Source organism: Diceros bicornis, chromosome 25 (genome assembly GCF_020826845.1).
Source record: "Diceros bicornis minor isolate mBicDic1 chromosome 25, mDicBic1.mat.cur, whole genome shotgun sequence".
Taxonomy (NCBI): Eukaryota; Metazoa; Chordata; class Mammalia; order Perissodactyla; family Rhinocerotidae; genus Diceros; species Diceros bicornis.
In genome coordinates, this window is record NC_080764.1 from 38,845,256 (window position 1) to 38,869,377 (window position 24,122).

Genomic DNA, 24,122 nt, shown 5'->3' on the forward strand with positions numbered 1-24,122 from the left:
AGCATCTTCTCCTTGATAGTATGAGTTGATTCTCAACTGTCAAATTTACCATGCATAATGTTCTTATTATTTGTCTTTGACTTTCTCCACCACTTCAAAGGATGATACTGGCAATATAGAAAGACATCTGAGTAGATCATATAAAAGAAGTTCAGTGGGTATGAGGGAAAAAAAAGTCACAAAAGAAGATTCTGTACAAAAATGCAGCCTCAGGGAATTCAGGGAGTTAAGAGATGATTGGTAGAAAGGTAGGTCATGGAAAGAAGACCACAAACTAAAAATTGTTATATATCAGAGTAAGGAGTTACATGCATGATTTCCTTTACACTTCAAAAAAAACAGGTTAAAATAAGTATTATCACTTCCATTTTATTGATGAGGAAATTAAATCTTAGAGTGAGTAAGTAATTAGCACCTTATTCAACAAGTAAGAGAAACCAGGATTCAAATCCTTCTCTGATTCTGAAGCCTTTCTCCTCCACTTTATTTATATAATGTGAGTTCTAAGTATTCTTCCAAGGAACGGTCTGTGGATGACATTTTTAAGAGCTGATATTTGAGTTGGCATAGTTTGACTGGCGGTGTGAAGAGAGGAGGGTATTTTATAGGAGGGTGTTTCAGGAAAAAAATCTGGAAGTAGAAATGATCAGGCTTAGCAGAAATAGTCATGGAAAACAACCATAGTTAGATCAGGAAACTGTGAAGACATGAATACTTATTAGGAAGAGTTTGGAAACACGCTTTATGAGTTTAGATGAGATTTGAATTTAGAAAGAGTTTTCTATAGTATTGACATCATGCTGAAAGCAGTTCTTGAAAAAGATTCTTCTGGTGGCACTAGGCTAGTTGAAATGGAGAAAGGAAATCCTATTAAGACACCTGCCTAAACTGTTAAAAGTAACCCAGGCTTGGATGACAAGAGCCCAGACAATTTCATTAAGTTTCCCAATGCATGAGGTCTTTATCATATATGAACCCATTTATGCATAATAGCTTAATGTAGAAACAAGCAAGATGCTGTATAGATGCCATATGAGAACACAGCTTTAACATTTTTCCTGTAACCATACTGAGAACTTTTTTTCATCAGAACTTCCAGAACCATATATCTTTTAGCTATGCGTTTCACAATCTTTCTCTCTATATATATGTATTTTAATGCACAGTGATGTTATGAAAAAAAATCCTGCATTGTTGTAAAAAAGTCTCTCTACAATTAACTTGATTGTTGAAAAGTCTTATTTAAATAGAGTTCTATATCTCTATCTCTGACAAAATTTATGGTATCCTAAATTGTTCTAGATTCTGAAATAAATTCTTTAAAGATATCCCTTCTATCCCATCTTCTTCTGGTGTTTTGTATGCTTTTTTCAATTTTCCTGTGAGAGGTAGTGAAATGAAACAATTTGCAAGAATTATGTTCTTACCTTTTATTATTCTCACTTTAAACAGAAAGGTTTTTTTTTCTTATAAACTGCAACTTGTTTTATAAAAATCTTGGAACACATTTCATTAGCCTAATCTAAAACACTGTATCTGATAAAGTTATATTTTGCCAACTTCTCTTCTTATCTCAAAAATCTCCTACTTAAAAGATGTCCATGTTATGATAACCTGACTAAGCATATTTTTTAATGAATTAGTTGAAATGTATGTTCAGTAACTTTCTGTAAAGCATTTACTTCTGTTATATTGAAATGGATTCCAGGATAGCTTTTTCATAGTCCCTGGATATTGATCTATGGTGTTTATTAACTTTTAACATTTTTGTGTAGTGGGTCCATTTTTTAGCTGGAGTGTCTTCACTTTTAAACAGTTATGATCTCCACACTCTTTAATAATGAGAATTTGTATATGTAAGACTTATGTGCCCCAAGTTTTTTGTTTTGTTTTTGTATTAGAATTACTCAAATAGCTTTGCTTTAATGATTCTCTATTTCCATCACTTTCATTTGAAATTTAGAAAGAGTTCATCTGAATGTATTGTTTTTGATTCTAGATCGCAGTGGTGGAGGAAGATGGTCGGGAGGATAAAGCAACAATTAAATGTGAAACTTCTCCTCCCCCTACCCCTAGAGCCATCAGGATGACCCACACCCTCCCTTCTTCCTACCACAATGAGGCCCGAAGGTATAGCTCTCTCAGCACACTGCACATTCTGTGCTCTCCTTCCGCAAATATTCCTCTCCCTTTCAGTGTTGTCAAAGAGACTGCTTAAAAATTTATATGAAAACTTGATTTGAGCTATAATTCTCTATTAGGGCATTGTCCTGCTCTCTCTCCCCAATATCACTTGTGAAAAAAACAAATTTCCATATTCTGAGAAAATTTTAGTTTTAAAATTAACTGTATATTTTTTGTCTTGTTACTAGCCAGTATTGATGAGAATAGCTCTTCTATTTTTAGCCGATATTTCCTATTAAAATGGAGTCAGGCTAGAGAAAGGACTTATTAGGAATAGTAACAAAAAAATAAAGGGATTCTAGGACAAGACTATAAATTTGGTTTATAGCGTAGAGGTAAGTAGGGTCTAAAAAGTCCATAATTGTGCCTCATGTACTTTTAGCAGACAGGTATGTACACCTCCCTATGGTGCTAGCACTGCCAGCTGTAACAGCTCCTCAGGCAGAAAGTTCTAGAAAGGAGAAAAGCACCTTTGCCAAAATATTAAAGGAAAAGGTAAGTTTATATGGGGAAATATCCCACTTGTCATAGCAGCTTTTCATACTGTCCTTTCCATCTGCTTGAAAAATTGCACGCGGATCTCTATAATAATTAATGACATAAATAAATCTAAGCATGCAATTTACATCTTCAATGTGTGTCCTTTTACTGTCTTATCAGTTGCAGCATCTCTGGACACATAATGCAACCAAACGTAATGACTTAGTAATTAATACTTTAAGTAAGAATCTATCTTCTAGATAGTATGTGTATATTTGAAAACAGCTTTCTGTGCTGTCAGACATTTAATTCTATTTATTTTGCTTATTTTTAATTTCTAATGTGGAAAAAAAACACAGTTACTCCAGCTTCAAAATACATACTTCCTTCAATTTGCGAAAAAAGAGTGAATTATATTGTAACATATGAAAAGCTATTGCTCTGGAGTTTAGCGAATGTGAACTCAGATTAATTAGGATGAATAAGTAAAGTTAAATAATTCATTACAGTATTGTCAAATTAACAGCTGTAGAAAAAAAATGTAGAAATATCTATTGAACCTCTCCTATTAATACAGTATCAAATATGTTGACCAGGAATGGAGCTTAGACCAACTGCCTGGAAATCATTTCACCTTATCCTGTACCTGAGAACCAGAAGAAAAAATATCCAGCAATCACTAGGGTATAAGATTTGTTGCTTCTAAATCCACCCAGATGATTTAAAACTAAATGAATTAGACTCCAAAACTGAGAGAGACAAAGACAGCTAGAGGAAAATCCAGTAAAACCAGGGGCTACAGTAGCCTCTTAAACTTCATTATGGGTTATATTTAAATGTCTTGGGCCGGCCTCGTGGCTTAGCGGTTGGGTGCGCCCACTCCGCTGCCGGCGGCCCGGGTTTGGATCCCGGGCGCGCACCGACGCACCGCTTCTCCAGCCATGCTGAGGCCACGTCCCACACGCAGTGACTGGAAGGATGTGCAGCTATGACATGCAGCTATCTACTGGGGCTTTGGGGTAAAAATAAATAAATAAATAAAATTTTAAAAAAAAATTATTAAATGTCTTGTCATAGGTTACTATATTTAAGATAACAAAAACAAATAAACTCCAAGACAGAAATAGGTAAATAGTCAAGTACTAAACAATAGAAGGTTGGTTAACATGCAGTTAATAAGCCAACCTATGTTTATTGATTAGTTTGAGATTGTACAAAAAATAAGGGAAAAAATAATTTGGAACCAAAAGAAATTTTTCTAGAGAAAATTTGGAGGCTCAGGGCCCTAAGGCTGAGGAAACCACTCTTCAACATGCTTAAGAATAAAGACAGGAAGAAAGGGAGAAAATAACATTCAAAGTCTGCTTGTTCTTCCTTTTGTACCTTTATAAAGGAAACAAGTCTGTGTACCTTGTGGGTGTTGTACCAAAATGAGCAGTTTGCCCTCTTTTGTGTCTTGCAGTAGTTTATCTGCCTCCCTTGAGACAGAAAGCCTCGGGCTTGGCAGTGCCAACAGCAGCCAAGACTCTCTTCACAAAGCCCCCAAGAAGAAAGGAATCAAGTCTTCAATAGGACGCCTGTTTGGTAAAAAAGAGAAGGCTCGACTTGGACAGCTCCGTAAGTGGCCTGTGCTCGACTTCCCACTGCCGCTCGCTTTAGTCACTTCTGAGTGTCCATCGATTGTTCATTTCACTTCATTTCTCATCTTTTCATTTCTTCTTTTTCCTACTTCACAAGATTTTTATTTTAATCAGCTTTGTAAATCCAATTTAGCTGAGTAATGCTTGACAAAAGTTAACAAGACTATCGTAAAACTTTCAGTCCTTTTGATTTCTCTGTTAATAACAATAGCTAGAATATATTTAATGCTAACTGTGATAGACACTAGGACCCTCTGAGGCAAGTGTTATTACTGTCATCTTTATTTATTGATGAGTAAACAGTGTCTTAGTAATTCGCAGAATTGACATAGTCATCCTAGTGCCAATGTTTCAAAACCAGCTTAAAACCATTAAGTATACTCTATACATGTGTATAAAAAAAGTATGCTCTATATACGTGTATAAATTATATACACTTTATATATATGTATAAAAAATGTGTAAAAAAATTTCTCTGTGAATTTAAAAGCTTTTCTGTTGAAAAAATTGAGAAGCCTACGAAAAATCCAAAAGAATTTTTTAAATCACAATAAAGCATTATAATACATAAAGCATAAAATGTCAAGGCCAGGGTTTCTTTGTTTAAAATTATCACAGCTTTCTGCTAACAAACTCTACTACATGTAGGTGGAGGATGGAGGAAGGAATACGGTAATAGAGATTATTAATTATTAATGACTAATTGAATAAAAGTATGGATCAGTACATTTGAAATGACCCTAGGTAAATATATAAACATAGATTTATAGATAGAGACATATATATGTATGTAAAATCGTCTGAAACAAAAAGACTCTGTAAAATGTACTCCCTGAAATGATGATAGATATACTTGACATTTTTTGTTGTTGTCTTTCTATATATTTGCTTTTTCTTCTATCTCTCTTAATCATCTTGGTTATTAGTGATTGCATCTTTTTTTCCCTCTTTTCCTTCTATTTACCTTAGAACTAGAGTTAAATTATTGGGAAAGGATTTAGCTCTTACCTCCAATGGTAAGTGCTGAACAGAAGGATACCAGAATTTCCTAGCACCCCTTTTGGTTTCTCAAATAAAGGAATGACTATTCACAAGTCATGCCCCAACCCCCAGGCTTAGTCTCCTGCTCTGGCACCAAAAGGATTTCTGAGAATAATATTTATGTTTGCAGATTGTAGTATTATTCAAAAATGCCTTTTCCAGCTTCCACAGTGTGAAACCCACACAAAGCATCAGAAGCCATGGGAAATTGATGTGTAGCCAGCTGTGTGATTAAGTGCTATTCAGCGGGAGAATTAAATCCTCTTTGGATTTCTGTTTCTCAGGAGAAGAACCCCTTAGGTTATAAAAAATATCATTGCATAATGAAAGAAGGAAGATGGTTATTTTTTGGATATAAAATGTATAAGCCAAAACGTTGTTTTAAAATTTGTTTTATTTTATTTGACAACTATTTGTATTCTTACCAAATTGTCATTTCCAATATATTATAGTGTAATTCACAATAGCCTGGATAGTCATTTTAAAATATTTATTTTGGTAACATAGTAATCATTTTATTTATTCCTGTTTCAACATATATGTTCATCTTAGGCTCTATAATTTACTTTTCCCTTTTAAAATATACTTAATTATCTTTTTCACTTAGATTTTTCTATTTTTATTTTATATTTAACTTTGATGAGGAATTACTGAATCGTTAAGAATTTTGCTAACAATAGTCTGTCAAAATGGGAGTATCCTAGATGAAATTTAAAGTCCAGAAAACTAAACAGCCTTCTAGAAACCTAGCCTTTCTTACCCATTTTCAGTGACTATGAGTCTCTATGTCAGAACAGATGAGAAGGGAATCAATTACAATTACATTCTTATCAACTTCATCCAAGTTAGAAACTAGCAATGGTTATTTGGGATCACATAGACTTGGGAAGACTTCAGAATTCTGAGCAATTTTGTTTTACTCCATAGAACAACAGAGAGAGAGTATAAACACAGCCCGAGTCAGCAGCTTGGTAAAGACTGCAATACTGGTGAGGAAGACAAGGGCAAAAATCTATACCTCTGAAGCTATATGAAGCTACATTGAGGTTGTATCAAATCTCGTGGATAAACTAAGAAAAAAAAGATCTTTATTGGAAATAAGACTTGAAGAAATAAGAAGAAAATATAGACACAAATAGGTTTCAGGAAACCATATTTGTACCAGAAGAAAATGGTCCATGGCACCACTGGTACTTTGGTTGAGGGATGTGGACTCAGGTCCCCTTTTGTCCTGGAAGGTGTATCCAGGTTTTGAGGGGAAGATCATGAAGACTTATCAAACCCAGGGGCTACCATGTCATGCTGCTGATACATGCATCAGAAGAAATTAGGGTAGCATCTCTAGTGATTATGTTTTCAATATCTTGATCTGGAAAATTCAGACACAGGAGCACTGACAATATTTTTCTTCTACCAATAAAAATAGAAATAGAAGATAAGGTAGGATGGCGTGGAAAGTAAGAAGGTAGAGGGAAGATGGTGTCAAAGAACCAAATTTGAAATTTTGGACCATGTCCTAAGATTTAGAACTCTTATTTGAAGAGTTTAGCTCATAAGGGCAGAGAAACATAAGTTAACCTGAGAGTAGCTATGATAGATGCCTTTAAATGAAATGTGGTGTGGAGAAAGAAAACTGTCTAAATAAAACTATGAGAATGCTCACGTGGTTCCATCAGAAATTATAAACAACAATGGAGGAATTTTTAGTAACTCACAGAAGAGAATATTTGTAAAGAGGGTGTTGTTTGCCTTATATAACAATCTGAAAAGCTAAGTAATAAGGTAAACTTCAGATAAGAGGGGTCAGTTGATGTGACTACATTGATAACCCCTAAGCACAGAGAATCAAACTCAATATACATATTGTCTATTTTTACAAATGTTTTACTAGCAGAGGCAATATAAATATGGAAACCCCAAAACTCAAAGGAAGCATTACATGGAAAAGCATTTGCTTAAAGGTAACAGAAACCAAACAAAATTATTTTATTTCAGAAGTCTATTATACCATGTTTTCCAAATGGTTGGTGATTACTCACTCAAGTCACAAAAGTATGGAGAAAAGTTGGGTAGTAATAGGAGGTTTCAAGTTTTCAAGTATCTTTTAGAAAATTCATTCTGCTCTTATCAGAGGGTTTGACAGTTCTTGTTCAAAGTATTATTGCCTATAATGTAGGAGCAGGATTTGCAAACTAAAACGTCTACTAGGTGCATCAAGTTATGCACAGCGTATAAAATAAGAGGAGTGATGTAGACTAAAATGAATCAGTGAGCATTTTTCTTCCATTTAAAGCATTCAAATTCAATCTTTACGTGCTATGCAGGAAAGATAAAACATGTATGAGAGCCAAGTCTACTTGAAGGTCACAATGAATTTGGGGAGGGTGTCTTAGCAGAGGAAGTATTCCTTCTAGCAGACTTGGGGCTCTGGTTTTAGTTTCTCTTTCTCTCTTTCTCTTTGTTTTTTTCATTCGCTCTCTTTCTACATTACAAGTCCCAAGATGAAAAGATGCAGAAACAGGTTGATAATCTTATTGGGAGCATGGAGACAGCAGAGCCAATAAGTACTTCTGCTGACTTCCTGGAGCACAGATCCAGGATGTAATAGCATCCTGTTAAGACTTAGCAGCCCAGTGACCACAGCCTTTTTCCCCTGATTTATGCATCCAGATGCAGTGCATCTCTGATATTTCCATTAATATTTAAACATGCTCAAATCTAATCTATATTTTAAAAGTCCTCACTTGATCCTGCCATTTTCCCTAGGTATTGACTCATCTTTCCCCTATGCTTAATATCCAAGCTTAAGTGAGTGTCCACAACTACTATTTTTACTTCCTCATCTGTCAGTCACTTTACAACCTACCACAGCCTGACTTCCACACAAACTAATACTAAAATTCCAGAAACAAGTTCAGTCTTAACCAAGATGGAAGACTGGTTAGGACAAGGAAGGCTAGATATTATCAAAGTGATTCAAGAGGAGGTAAGACACTGACAATTGCTTAACAGTGATGTGAACTTAAGGAAGAAGCAATATATCTGAAATAAGAGACCTCCTCCTAAAAACAGATTTTAAAAGATTTTGGTACAAAAGTTGTATCCATAACAAATAATAGATATAAGTGAATAACATAGACACGTAAGAACAGTGTCAAGAACGCCACTAGCCCAAATAAACCAATAATCAGAAAAACTGCCCAGACCAAAAGGGGAATTATAAAATCCTTATTATTTTTTTTGTTTAATAGTTTTAAAATTTAAATAAAATGAGTAAAATAAAGGTTTACCTTGTGTGAACAGAATATACAAATAAGTGGAGCTGTCTAAAAACTCTCATTTTTGCCTCTATCTGCTTACTTGAAGAGAAAGATTTCACTCAAAAAGAAGCATTAACAAGAGGGCGTTGAAGCCCAACAGGGTTGAGATTTTGAGGAAAAAAAGAAAAAACCTAGATAATCTAAAGTCATATATTTCTTCCCACTTTGAGTGAACAAGCATAGGTCGAGCCACTGTTGAGTGCACAGTACCAGCCGTGGACTTTAGGAAAATAGCTAAAGCATGGCTGTTGGCATCAAGAAACTTTCAATTTTTTAATATACATATTAAAACATATACAACCATATGCAACCTCTTATGTAACCTTCTATTAAAACGTATACAACCTTTTATTTAAAATAAAACAAACCAAAAACTTCAGTGTATTCCTGGCCCAGAAAAATTTTACCTGCTACATTGTCTGTCCTATCAAGACAAATAGGAACAGGGTTCTGAACCCCAAGATCCATGATTATGCGTCAGTAATTGGAATCCTGACTGATTTGACTTTTAATTTTATCTGAAGGCATTAACCTATTTTGAAGCAAAGCAAATTAAACTGTTAAAAATAGCCGTGCCAGGCAACACTCATTTGTTTCTTTGACAAAGTTACTCAGTAACAGAACAGGAAAGGCAGTGGGCGAGCTGCAACCCATGACATACCTGTGGACAAGATGTCAACATGGGGCCCGGGTGATGGAAAAATTAGGTGGGATTTATCGCTGGTTGAATAATCCTTCCTAATAGTGCTAATGAGTGGAGTGATGCCACCTTGGATAAGGTTTCCAGTGGCATGATTAGGACTCATTCTGTCCTTGGTCAATACATCCCGCTATCACTTGGACATGAATATTTCAACAGCACAGGTATCTGATTTATGGGTTACTGATATGGATAGGAATCGCAAATGAAAAAATTAGTGTTATTCCTGAAGACTATCCCCAAAAATTGAGATATGGAGGGTCCAAAATATCCCACTCTAAAAGTATAGCTCTTGGGAGCATTTTTTTATAAGAAAAATTTCAAAGTTTCGTGTGACTGTAAAGTCAATATATTAGGCAATAAATGTATGCCATGCATACATTTATTCTTCCCAGGTCTTCAAAGAGCTCTAATGACTATAAAGGAAAAGAACAGAACACATGTGACCAGCCTAGCTGGTGTTAACAATGAATGGTAAGGATCAAAAAAAGAGGCCATTGTCAGGCAATGCAACAGAGGGAACAGAAATCAAAGACAAAGAGAATTTCAAGAATGGAGAATTGATCAAACAGACCCAAATCCAGCAAAGCTGTGAAAAAACAATAAAAAGAGAAAAATATATTAAATTTGAGCAAACAGAATCCCCAATTACAGATATATAAAATGCGTATATTATTGAGTAAAAAAAATAAAAGCTACTTGTAATTTACAAATTTTCTTTAAGTGCATCTGAGAAGCAATATATTTCAAAGAGATTGTTTGCATGCTAATTTGCTGTTCCCTTTCCTTTATGATCATCTGCCAGATTGTATTATAATTGTCTGAACTCATTGACCTGCTATAATCAGCATAATGAAGAAAATAATTTCATAGCGAAAAAAACAGCATCCACGTGGCACCAGCATTATTTAGCAAGCACCTTTCTACACATAAAGTTTGAGTGGCTGTGCTGGCCTTTACCCAAAAATTTAGATTGTTCCTAGATGCTATGGAACCAACAGATATAACACAAGTTCCACAAAGTATCAATTAGAGATGACTCATGCTCTGCGTGGTGAAAGGGCCTTTCTTTGAAGAAAGCAGTCTTTAGCTTCCATTGTGAATGCACTTATTACACACTCTATGAGCCAGGCACTGTGCCTTGGTGCATCCTCCAGAGAGCTATCAGACTAACAGACATGAAACAAGTAACCGTTTATAAATTCAAGTGTGGTTAAATACAAAATGAATGGTAGAGATTAACACTGAAGAGAGGTCAAATGAAGGAAAGATGAAGCGACCGATTAGCAGCAGATTATAGTCTTAATTTCTCTGGAGTTAGAGCTCCCTATTTTTTTTTTTTTTTTTTGTGAGGAAGATCAGCCCTGAGCTAACATCCATGCTAATGCTCCTCTTTTTGCTGTGGAAGACCGGCCTTCCGGTCTCCTTTTTTGTACAATAACAGGCACCTCTGCTGGGCAAATGGAGAGGCAGAGACCTTGCAATGTGTGTTTTGGTCAGAAATTCCTACAGACTTGTACTTCAAGATCCAACATGAAATAAATTATCCTGAATGGAATCTAAAGCCCAGGTGACACAGAGATATTTGCATTCACAATCTAAATGAACAGATATTTCCAACCAGTAGCCCCCATACATCTGGGCTTGTGAGGGTCCTTCCTTAAATTCCTCAGCCTGGGTCTTAGGAAAGCCTCACACTTCACAACACCTTCCTTGAAATTCTCTAAGACCTTCCCTCTGGTGCCTGGGAGAAGCTGGGGCTGCCAATGCCATCTGGGCAGGACACCCTCAGCCAAGACCTGGACCTGTGTGGGTCCAATCATTAGAAGCATTGAAGTTTTCTGTTACCTGTCAGACCCTAGCACCAGCCAGGGAAGGAGTGCCTCCTAAGCAGAGTATCTAATCCAACCAAACCAGGTAGACCTTGGTCCCTGTTTCTCCTCTTCAGGGTGCTCCCTGACTCTCTACTCCATGCTTGGGGTAGACCAGATGCCCTGGGGAGCACATAAACTTAGACTTATGGAGTTGTTCTGGGCCAGTGGCCTGACCCTGGTTCCAGGAGGATCGTCTGACAAGTGAATCACTCACTCCTGCTGGCTGAAATAGTAGCATGTGAGATGGGATCACTAGATTGTTGCCCCATTGATTTTGAGTTACTCAAAATGTTTAAATAAAATGAGATCTGGAAAAAATATATACTTGACTGGGCCCCTCACACCCTAGTAGTGGTCCTGTCTCCAACAATTCCAAGTCCTTGACGACCTCACAAAAGGAACTGTGCCTGAGTGATAAATAGCCCAGAGAACTTCATTGAGGGCAAGGATTTTGGCTTGGGACTTTGCATGTGCAACCACGAGGGGGCCACTGATAAGGTGATAAGCAATTTATTATCTGAGCATCCACTGAATCATGGGATTCAAGCCTTCCATGCCTGAGCGCCTTATGCCGTGAGATGGATGGAGTTAATGATGCTCTGTCCGTAGTCCTGATGGACCTGCTGGAGAATGAGTAACCCCTAGCTTTCACAGGCCACTGTTTCTCATCGGGGGCACTCTTCCCATTTTAAGAAGGACAAACTAAAGGATTCTCTTCTCATTGAAGGATGTTTGGAATTCTTGTCCCCTACCTAATACACATCAGTTGCACTTCACAGTCATTGTGACATCTAAAAACGTGCTCCCCTCACCTCAGTAAATACACAAATGTTTACATTCCCCCTGGGGACTGGTACTGTCTCCAGTTGAGAACCACTAGTATATAGCACTGCCCAAAAGAAATATGATGCAAGCCACAAATGTGAGTCACATATGTAATTTTTAATTTTCTAGTAGCAACATTAATAAAAGTAAAAAGAGACAGGTGAGATTAATTTTAATAATTTATTTTATTTAAACCAATATAAAAAATATTATCATTTCAAAATGTAATCAATATAAGATTATTAATTAGATGTCTTATTTTCTTTCTTTTGTACTAAGTTTTCAAAATCCTGTGCATATTTTATACTTATAGCACTTAATTTAGACTAGGCCCATTTCCGGTGCTCAATAGCCACATATGACTAGTGAACAAAATATTGGTATAGATGAATAGATATTCCTAAAGTCCACACAGACACAGGAGCCCGCCGATGCCTGGAAAAAAAATGAGGCAGACTCTCACCAGATTTAGATAATCATCCATAGAGTAAAAGTGTTCATAAGCTAGTTTGGCTGAGATCACTCTTACAAGTTAGCTGGTCAGGTATGTGGAAGGATGAACCTGGGATTTATGAGGCAGCTGGGTCAATTCTATGAGAGAATGTTCTTCTCATCTAGAAATGTTTTAATTGTTAGGGCTGAAAAAATGCACATAATTAGACTTCTGATCCTGCGTAAGGATACATTCCTACTTGTGATGCTTAAAAATAATTTTACCTACAGTGGCCTTAACTGTCATTTTCTATTGGCATTTTCAAACAGGATGTGGCCACAGTTCTTTATTAAATCCTTTATTAGATATTGAAGTACTCAGAGTATTTCCAAGCTCCTCATGCTTTTTATTTTTATATATGAGAAGCAAATTCTAATATCTATATTTTCTGCGTCTAGATTTGTCTCACAAAATTCTTCTAGTGCTTTCTTTATTTCTCTTCCAGAGCTTTCATTTTTTAAAAAAATGTTCTTTTTCTCTAATTAACATATTGGGTTCTTGAAAAAATTGAAATCGTAATTTAGATGTTCTTCTTTTCTCAGAAGAATAAAAACCCTTGCTCATCCAACCATGTGATGGTTGAAAATGTCTCATTCTTTATTGAGTGGGTCTACCTCATTAATCTCTATGTTCCCATCTGGACTGATCAAGAATTTTGTAACTTTTAAATGAATCATTCATTTCCATTTACATTTCAAGAGAACAATTTTATTGTTAATTGCAGATTGTGAATAATAATTTAAGGATGTACAGTGAGACAAGTATACCGATGAGAAGAATAAAATGAAAATATTCACTCACTGTGCATAATGGAAAATCTCACATTTAAAAATAATCCCCAAAAGTACTTTAGTCAGCTAGTGGATGACTTTCCTAATGACACCAACAATGAAAATCTGTCATAATAAAAAAATTCTTTAAGTACTAATTGCACATGTGCATAATTGAATAAAATAAATTTCAATCCCCAAACTCTGAATTTCTGAATAAGATCTAGACGGTAATCAACGTGTTTTCAATCAAAGAAGACTTTCTTATAATTATCTAGTTCAGTAATAGAGTTATGAGACTATGAGATTAACTTATTTATAGCTATGCTCCAGAATTAGTAGTATCAAGTATTACATTTTTTTTTTGAGGAAGATTGGCCCTGAGCTAACATCTGTTGCCAATCTTCCTCCTTTTTTCCTTTTTACTTCCCAAAGCCCCAGTAGATAGTTGTATGTCATAGTTGTACATCCTTTTAGTTGCTCTATGTGGGATGCCGCCTCAGCATGGCTTGATGAGCGGTCCATAGATCCATGCCCAGGATCCAAACTGGTGAACCCCAGGCCGCCTAAGCAGAACGTGCAAATTTAACTGCTATGCCACCGGACCAGCCCCTATAATTTTTTTCACTAAAATAAATTATGAAAAACAGTAACAAAATTTGTCTCTGGGGCTTTGATAAGATATTTTATCCTGCTAGAAAAGCCATGCCTGATCAAGACCTGCAAATGTTAAGTAAGGAAATGTCCGTTACAGAGACAGAAGAGTAAAATTTGTCTTTAATTGTTCTTATTTGCTGATATATTGGTGAAATTTCTTGTGTGGTCTTTGTAAGAGTTAGTATTAGCTTAAATCTTTCTACCTATATTGAGCTTAGCTGGAGTTTAAATTTCTTCCATTTAAAAATATACCTTAATCCACTTAAAAATAGTGAGCATTTTTCATTTACCTTGACTTCATGTTTTTCAGATATGGTAAATACCAAAGAGAAAACAGAGCCCAGGATTAAGTTCTCATTTTTCAGTTACAATAGCTAATTTATGAATTGTATGTTTAGGGATCTTGAGCACTATAAAATGTGTAACTCTGTATTTGATGCCCAACATATTTTTTTCTTCCTCCTTTCATTCCAAGGTGACATACATTGTATGTATTCCAAAGCCAATAAAACTGACACTAAACCAAATTATTATTTGTGATCTGTCAGGTAAAAACAATTCTTACCAGGGTCTTTTGAAGAATGACTTAGAATTCTTTCCAGGTATTATTATAAAATTTACAAAACAAAACCTGCCAGAACGTATGAAGTTTTGGAAGTGAGATTTATACTGAAGGATATAGGAATCAGCCAGGTGAGCAGAAGAGGGTTCTAGAAGCAGGATAGGAAAAGTTTTTAGCAGTCAGCAAACGCCTCTCCATTCTCTCAATTTGGAAGTGAAGACACATACCAGAGTTTCTACTCATTGAGCTGTCATTTATCCCATTATATATGAAATATTTCAAATTTTTCATGTTGAAAAAAATCACCCACTACACAGATATTTGCTGTTACTTTCCATATGAAAAATTAAAAAATAGACCTCAAGGCTTGGGGATTATATATTCATGTATTTGTCAGTGCACAAGCCACATGTATTATGTTGCTACTAGGTGTAATTGAATGGTATACCAATAGGTACCTTTCTTTTTTCATTCTCTCAGTATATGTTTATGTATGTACCCATGTCATTTTATGCATGTTGGGTTGGAAATATAAAGACAACTGAAAAAAAGAAAAAAAAATGTGATACTAAACAGTTGCTCAAACAAACGTTTAAGAACTTAATTTCAGAATCGATACCATGTATCCAACCTAATACGGATAGTTCCTCTTCACAGGAGGCTTCATGGAGACTGAAGCTGCGGCTCAGGAGTCCCTGGGATTAGGCAAACTCGGAACTCAAGCTGAGAAGGACAGAAGACTAAAGAAAAAGTAGGTTTGGAGATTTTTTCCCTCCTTTTTCTAACTTTTGTTTACTCTTTATCATTGTTTGTGGAGAATTAAAAAGAGAGTAGTTGGAAACAAAACAATAGAGTGAGGCCGATATTGTCCTGGTATTCCCTGCAACATTCAGTGCCCGAGTTCCCTGGTTTTGACAGGCTATAGTTTGAAATGAGTATAAAAATCTTTGGCCTGTAGTGGAAATAAACAGTTTCTCTAAAAGAGCAAAGCATTTATTTTAAAACTCAAGTATATTTAAAATATTTAAGTGTAGCCTCACAAATAGTGTAATATTTTCTTTGATATTCAACTCTGTACTGAATTGGTATGATAAAATGTGAGTGGACACCACCCAACTTTGTGTTTCCTCTCACGACAGTTAAAACCTCTCCTCTTAAAAGGGAGTATTTAAAAGGAGAACCTTTCTCAGGCTGATTGAATATGAACTTATTTTAGATTCCCAGCAGACTGTTTTGCATCTGTCAGGAAACTCATAGTGTATCTTTTCATTCACATATAATATGGAACATTTAAATGACTTACAGAAGTGCAAATGTTGAGTCTTAGCAGCTGTTAGAAAGCAAGTGGGTCCATAAATAACATATTTTTAAAATACATAGTAACATTTTCGGTGATGAAACAGCACCTTTAGAACATTTTCTTTAGAAGCCACATAATTTCTCTTTATTCCAGAATCTATTGGTCGGCTACTCCTTTTCCTCCCTCTCAAATGTTTATTACGTTATGATTATAATTTTCATATTTACCTTCTTTCCTATGAAAGAATATTCACTGCTCCACTCATCATTTTGGTAACAGGTATGCTCATGTCATTAAAAGTTTTCAGGCTAATCAATTGACATCATATTTTGCCTTCTCACCTGCTTGGCAGAAGTTTACTACTAATGAGGAAATATGTGCTTACAAGTGGTAGAAGAGCTCGCTAGCCTAATTATCTCATTAATTTTCTACTTCTTAAAATTTGATATGTCCAAATTTAGTGGAAATATTGTGCAGTAAAAAGAAGTGGCCTTGGGAGCATTGTTTCTTGAAGACAACTAAATGCTGAGTCACATTCAATACTAGTGAATATTTCTTCTTTCATTATTGATCACTCAAAAATATAATTAAATATTATCATAGTCTGTTTGAAATAGCTTAATTTTATTTATTCCTATTAAGGAATGTTATATTCAATGTTATGGTTATTTATTGAGAAAAAATTCTTCTAAAAATTTTCTCTTTAATAGATTCTTTAAAATTTATTTCAAGTCTAAAGGACTTTTAATTTTATTTATTTAAAATTACTTCAGGTCTAAACGAATAAGAATAATCAAAACCCAACCTGGCTAATGGACTTGTTTTATTTCCCTTAAGCCTTAATTCTGAGTTTTCCCACAATGAAATGTTTACGAATGATGGCGATCTGACCAGCTGTCACATTGCATATAAGGCTGATACTGAGGAAATGCATCACACACTCCATTGGTTGTCTATGGCACCAAGTTAAATGTCCTTTTCAACGGCTACCAAAGTTAAACATTCCAATTATACAATGATTTTTAAGTAATATATTTAAAGTTAAAATTTAGCTATTATTAATTTTATACGCTATTGGAATGATTTAATACTAATTTTATGGAATTATTTTTTAAATCCTAAGTACCCTCACAGGCAAAAACTGATTTTAGTTCTGGACTTTTTTTTGAAGTTCTTACTATGCTCGACTTTTGTGTTTTATTTTGTAATACGTTCTGGCAAAATTAAAGATGTGTTAAATAGAATACTTTAATATTAAGAATATTCTATAATACAATAAAGACTAACATTTCTCTGTACGTGTTTCCTATAGAATAATAGTGTTTGGGTTAAAATGAATCCAACAAGGCAAGGTAGAGTTAATTAATAGAAAGACAGAAGTATTTCTCTTATTATCGACTATTCCATAACGAGAACTCTATGAGCATAAATATGCAACCAGTATTCATGAGACTTATGTAAATAAATGCTAACGTTTATTCAGGACTTACATCACACTATGTCTTGGTGTCTAGGTTACCAAAGAGTGAAGTGTCTTTGTTTAATGAGTTTTATAAGATAGACAAGATAAATTATTTTTAAATTACATAGTTTCAGATTTTATTTCTATCAAATTTTGTTATTGTTAATTATTATTAAACATTGATCGCTAGTTCTTGAATTTTCTAAAGTATTTAAAATTTTATTTAAACAATTCTAATTTTCTTTTTTTAAAAGACATCATATCCTCTTTAAGTGTTCTTCAAGGAATCATACTCTTTTCTGTGTTCAGATTTCATGTTTACTGGACTTCTTTCAAGATGGAAAAAAAAATTCAAGTACATTTTATTGCAAAAATAAAAACAAAAATGGAACAACTTCTTTCAGAACGTTGAACATTATAGTTTGTACGTGCATAGTTGCAATGACTGTGATCTCCTACTAGTTGTTTTTCTGCATTCTATCCACTGACCAACCAAAATGATGTTTCCAGGACAAAGTACTTAGCTTAGACCTATGTTCACTGTCCCAAAGCTCATATCAAAGATTGATTCGTTTCTGTGGGAACCAACAGAAATGGAGAAAAATCTTATTTTCAACTTTACTAAGTTATCAGGTATCTACAGTTGACAAACTGTGAATTTAAATTTAATTGGAAGAAATCTTCTCTAAAGAAGTTAGTTGTGACACATTTTTAAAACCATATGGGGAAGATACTGTCGGAGAGCAGCATTTGCGACTTCCCAAATTCTTGCAAAGTTCAGAAATTTATAATGTTGGCAATCTCAAACTAAGGTCTAATTTGAGGTACACTTCCCATGCAGCAAATTAGACTTTGTAGATTAGAACAGCTTACTAGATGTGTGCTCCTACTCTGTTCTACGTTTACTTTGCTTTCTGGTGCAGGTATTTGTTTTCCTTAGATTCCCAGCTATTGTCCTATGATGAGAAATAGGAAATCAGTAACAGTGAGTCTGCTAGAACACCCACTCTTCAAGAAAATCCTGTCAACCATTACCTTCCTGAGTTGGATATTTTCACGCAGATGTTCTTCTTCCATCAGTACAACATCTACTCTAGGCCCAAAGTCCATCTATTACTGTTTTGCCTGGTTCACTTTTACTTTGCCTTATCTTTCTGTACTTGCCTTTAAAGCTTCAATTCCATAAATTTCTCCAGCAGGTTTATATAGAGTTAATACCTAAAATAATTGTGTCAAACTGAAACTCATCTAGTAATTCTTTGAATACTTCACATTAATTTGTCTGGTCTTCCCCATTAAAATTTGACCAGTTTTTCTGTAGCCTCGTGGTATAGCTCTCCTAATCTTTAAGGATTGAGGCACTTACTAGTCTCAATATGTGTGTCCATACTAAAATTGTGATTCTCCATAGTTTTCTTGATGTGGGCTCCCTCTGGAGTGTCACTGCTCTCTGAGATCTTGTCCATCATCCTTTGATTTCATTGGTCTCCAAGCACGTTTTCTGGTTTAACATGAACTAAGCATCTTTCCCATTTCTAAGACTCACATTACAAGCAACTAGACCTGAGAACGTCACCTCTTCTCTTTTATACTTGTCACGCTGATCTTCAAGAACTTATTTCCCTTTTTTAGCTCTCCAGGCGTATTTTAAGCTAGCCTACAGCTGCTTGCTCAGGACAGTCAATTAAAGCCAACCACACAACTACAAAAAGCAACTGCCTGGCATAATGGAAGCTACTGCAAGGTCAAAAACTTACAGTATCTGGCCCATCAATAACCTCAATTTCTGAATGTCCTTTACCTTCTCAAATTTCACTTAGAGTCTACATGCAAATATTTTAGGACCCAATAAATAGAAACTCTACATTTTGCCTAAGTTTGGAATCTATTTGATGATAGACAAAGGATTCAGATAACTAAAGATCAAAATGTCAGCTTTATTACCAATAGAGCTGTTAGAACATGACTAAGGTATATGGCAAAAAGGAGGTTTTCTAAAATCTGAACCCCCAAATTAGATAAACTTATCTGGCACAGAAGAAGCTGGATAGTCACAGGTTTCCAAGGTGCACAAGTATAAGCTTTACCTCTTCTTAAAAATAGCATCTATGATGTTATGATTCCATAAATACATTACTCTAAGATCAAGGACCATGAACTCACAAGGAAGGAAATGAAATTTTATGTCATTAGCATCTTTGCCTAAAGAAGAGTTTTCAAAAAGTACTAATCTAAAATGTATTTGTATTAATATCTCATCAGATTTCTTAGGTTTTTTTTTTTCTGAAATATATTTAGCTGTCAATTCCCCATATCATCATCTCCAGAAATGAGATGATAGGGTGCATGGCAAACTTCCTGAGTCCTTAGAAACTTGAAAATATATTTTACACCTAAAGTTAAATGATAATTGCCCAAAGTGTAAAACTACTGGTTTAAAATAATTTTCCCTCAGAACTTTGAAGATACTGCTCTTTCTTGCTTCCAGTTATCTCTAATGTCAATTGATTGTCACTCTTGGTGTTTCTTTTTTCTTTCTCTCTCTTTGAAAGTTTTAAGATTTTTCTCTTTATCTTTTGGGGTTCAGAAATGTCATAAGTATGTTTCTAGTCAAATATTTTTTGTTTCATTTTTCTACTTTATACTTCTAATGTGCAGACTTCTTAGACTGGACTGTCTTACATGTATTTTCATTTCCGGACTCAGCTTTGATTCCAGAAGCTTATTTTTACAGAGCCTTATGTGATTAAAGATCAAGTTGCCTGTTTCAGTAGTAATACACCTGTCTAACTCTCACGACAGTCCTCGATAGGTCATGAACATATTAGAATTGACAGAATACCTAGTGAATGGTTACTTATCTCCAGAAATGTAAATTCTGAAATCTTTATCCTAATTTTTTATCTGCTTATGTTTTCCTCCTGCATTTTTAATACTGTATAATTTTTTATTAAAATATTATGCATGCTAAAATGTTCTGTATCTTGAGACTTAAATTGAAATATACCATACGAATATTAATATACTAACATCACTTTCAATCTTTAGTTACAATACAGGTAATATATTATATGTTAGAATTTGCTGTGTTCTCCTGAATGGATATCACTGCTAAATGAATATGGATTTCATATTTGCAATCAATTTTTCAACATCATTAAAATGAAATTAACATTCCAACTCAGCTATCAGCAGCATCCTCCAGAGAAGCAGTTTTATCCTTGGAGCATGGCAGTCACAGTTAATCACTACCAACGAATCTTTATGTTAGAACTTCAAAGACATAAAAGTGAAGCCCTATAGATTTAGTTAATTTATTTCCATTGCAATCCTAAGGGTCTCCTTCAGTGCATAATCGTTAATGTGTTTTGAGAACCCGCACATTAATCTTTGGCATTTGGAGGGTTCAGAGTTTGCATATCTCTAAGCAAAATAAATGTCACTGAAAATATTCATAATTAAAGGTATCACAGATATTCCATAACATTCTTCCATTTAATAAATATTTATTAAGTGCCTGTGTGCCAAGTTAAACTTATAAATGAGTTGTATTCCAGAGGTTAATTCTCAAGACATGTGTTAGAAGCTTTGAATACTTTTTCCCATTTAAGTAATGCTATTTATATGGAAGCTAAATGTCTTTGCTTCCCCCACAAAACTCTATTTTGTAAGCATGCTGTAGGAACCAATTCTGGCTAGATAAATCAAAAAGGGGGAGTCGCTGGTAGGATATTAGAGTATCTCAGAGATTGCAGAAACAACAGAGCTAGGATAACTCCAAAATTTCAACTATAAGAGATTAAGAACTATTTCTCTACAGTGTTGTCCAGAACTCATATTTTCTATTTCACCCCATTCTAAATTGTAAATTCCTAGGTGAAAGCATCTGATTGGCCTAGTGTGGAACAGATGTTTGTACTTGGATCAATTAGTTCTAGTCAAGGGTTCATTTAGTACAGACACAGCTACAGGAAAACACTCTGGACAACCAACTCAAAAGGATCTGATAAAGTAGAATATTTCAGAGCCTAAACCCAATGTTGTCAATATTTCTCTGGGAAAACATATTCTAATTTTCTACTTGGCACTCCAGAAGTGTGTCTTCTCTGCCTACACTGAGCTAGACCTATCACTAGCTTGCCATCTGATCACGAATAGTCCTGCTTATCTCCAACTGTGGACAATTGTAAGACTTCCCTGAACCTAAAAAATAATAATGTCCAAAGGCTAAAGGCCAAAATGCGTTGAAATTTGTTAGGAAAAATAAAGCTAAGGAAAATGAAAGTGCTTTTATATTCATATAAATTTAGATATATTTGATCTATTTGAAGGAAGGAAGAGAACATGGAAGGAACAAGGCTGCTGTTTTGAGCCAGTGGTGCCATGTTAGTAGATTATAGAGTAAGTAGAACAGAAGCCCTGTATAGTCTCTATATTTTCTGCCCAGGAGAAACATTTTGACCTGGAAAGAGTAAAATAAGAATTAGTAATAGGAAATTAAAACTTAAGATAGTTACATGTACTGGAAGAATGACCTCTTTTTCTAAATAAATCCATATCATTTGTCTTGATTGAAGTAAATCCTAGATTAATGGAACATACAAATGATAACTTTTTCCTCATTCATTTAAAGCCTAATTATGTCTCAAGAACTGTGTTAGAAACTACTGGTATTCAAATTATACAGTTCCATTCTTCAAAGAGCTTGTAGAGAGACAGACATGGAAACAAATGATTGCACTTAAGTATTTCTGGGCCACGATCGCTTGTGTAAGTCACTGGCCTTGGAACAGAACGAGAAAAGCGCCACAAGCCTAAGGCTACCCAGTGTTCCTGCTTAAAACTTGTTCCAAGCTCAAGACTGGTCAGTTCACTGTCAGTTTCCAAAACCAATGTCAAACATTTGTGAGATTGTTTGTGAGCACTAAAAAAGGGGATTATTGATAACCAAGAATAAATAGACTTTTTAAAGAATAAGCTGTGCCCTTAAATGTTTCAAACATTTTCTGGATGTGTAGATGAGGAGAAATGCTGTAGAAATATCATTTCTTGAGTTCAGCAAGGCATTTCATTTACTTTTTAAATGATACTTCTCTACATAAGATTGGAACGAGACTAACAGAATGGATTTATAACTGATGGGACCGCTGTAATCCAAGGGGGTGAACAAATGTATTGATGATGACCGAGTGTAACAGAAGGTGGCAGACTCAGCACTTTTACAGGTGATTTAAATAAAATTATCAGATTTGTGGAAGATTGGAGCCAGAGCCACAGTTAAGTTTTTATATAAATTATTTTGTATAAGGAAGACCTTAAGACCAAAGGAAGACCAAATCTAACAAGATGAACACTGGGCATTGTGTTAATTTCTGGGAAAAATACTTGAAACATTTGTATTCAAACCAGCGTATGTTCTGAGAAACATGACCAGTATAGCAAGATGATACCAAACCTTGTCTTCAAGAAGTACTAGAAATAATGAGGAATGTGTGGCATGTAGACAGCAAAGATCCAGAGGCTGCCAAAAGAAAGAGCAGTCGGACTTGTGCTTTATGGCTTTGTGATCAGATCTTGGGCCACAAGTTAGAGGTCGTTACAGGTAAATTTGAGCTGAGTCTGAGTGAGAACTGTTAGCAATCACTGATCTGGGAAGAAAGAATTGACCACCTGGAAAGAGCTTTTCCTCATGATTATGTCCAATATAGACACGCAAGCATGAGTATGTGGCAGGATTATCATGGGGGGGTTCAAATTTCAGCTGAGAGATTGCATTACATGCTCTTTAAATCATCCCTGTCCTGGGATTCTGTGATTCTCTATATAATTCAGAGAACTGGACTCAGGAGAACCTCAGCTTTTTTAAGCATTGCAGTGTCTGACATACTGTAGGTATTCAAAACTTACGTTCTGAATAGTTGAATGCAGGAATAGAAGCTGGGTGGGGAAAGAGCTCTAGAGTGAAGAAGAAAACCTAAGAATATGGAACAGGAACTAGGGCAGTAAATTCTACCCAGATGACTAACCAGAAACCTGGACTTCATCTTTGCCTTCGGTCTTCTTTGTCTTTATTCTTCCTCTGTGTACCTCCCTATATTATCACTATCACCTCCCTATACTATTACTATCACCTCCATATACTATTACTATGACCTCCCTATACCATCACTATCATCTCCCTCTACCATCACTTTCACGTCCCTATACCATCACTATCACCTCCATATACCATTCCTGTCACCTCCCTATACTATTATCACCTCCCTATACTATTATCTCCCTATACTGTCACTATCGCCTCCCTATGCCATCACTATCACCTCCCTATACCATCACTATCACCTCCCTATACCATCACTATCACATCTGTATACTATCACTCCATATATAAAATCTCTCAAGCATGTTGATTTCCTTTCTCAGGCCATTATACTAAAATAACTTCCACACTTCCAGTCTTGTCTTCCTGTAATCCATTCTTCACAGTTCAGCTAAAGAGATCTCCCTAAATCATATCTGAACCTGTCTGAAAGCACTCAGTCATTCCCTAGAATCCCTAGGGTAAATTCCAAATGCCTGTTTATAGCCCAGAACTCCCTACATTGTCTGATCCCTATTTATCTCACCAGCTTTATCTCTCTCTACTTCCCATCTTGCATGTTATGGTCTTAATATACTTAATATCTATTTCTTTCTTTTTTTTTTTTATGAGGAAGATCAGCCCTGAGCTAACATCCGTGCTAATCCTCCTCTTTTTGCTGAGGAAGACCGGCTCTGAGCTAACATCTATTGCCAATCCTCCTCCTTTTTTTTT

General features: G+C 35.2%; 1 protein-coding gene across 3 annotated transcripts in view; it reads left to right on the forward strand.

The window, feature by feature from the left end:
* The window catches only part of PPFIA2 (PTPRF interacting protein alpha 2), a 462,329-nt gene that overhangs the window by 383,381 nt on the left and 54,826 nt on the right, over positions 1 to 24,122 (forward strand). For all 3 annotated transcript variants that reach the window (XM_058568716.1, XM_058568715.1, XM_058568714.1), the window contains 3 exons: positions 2,000 to 2,130; positions 4,127 to 4,281; positions 15,204 to 15,297. In XM_058568716.1, coding sequence (XP_058424699.1) covers positions 2,000 to 2,130; positions 4,127 to 4,281; positions 15,204 to 15,297 — 380 coding nt within the window. The remainder of the gene's footprint in view (positions 1 to 1,999; positions 2,131 to 4,126; positions 4,282 to 15,203; positions 15,298 to 24,122) is intronic.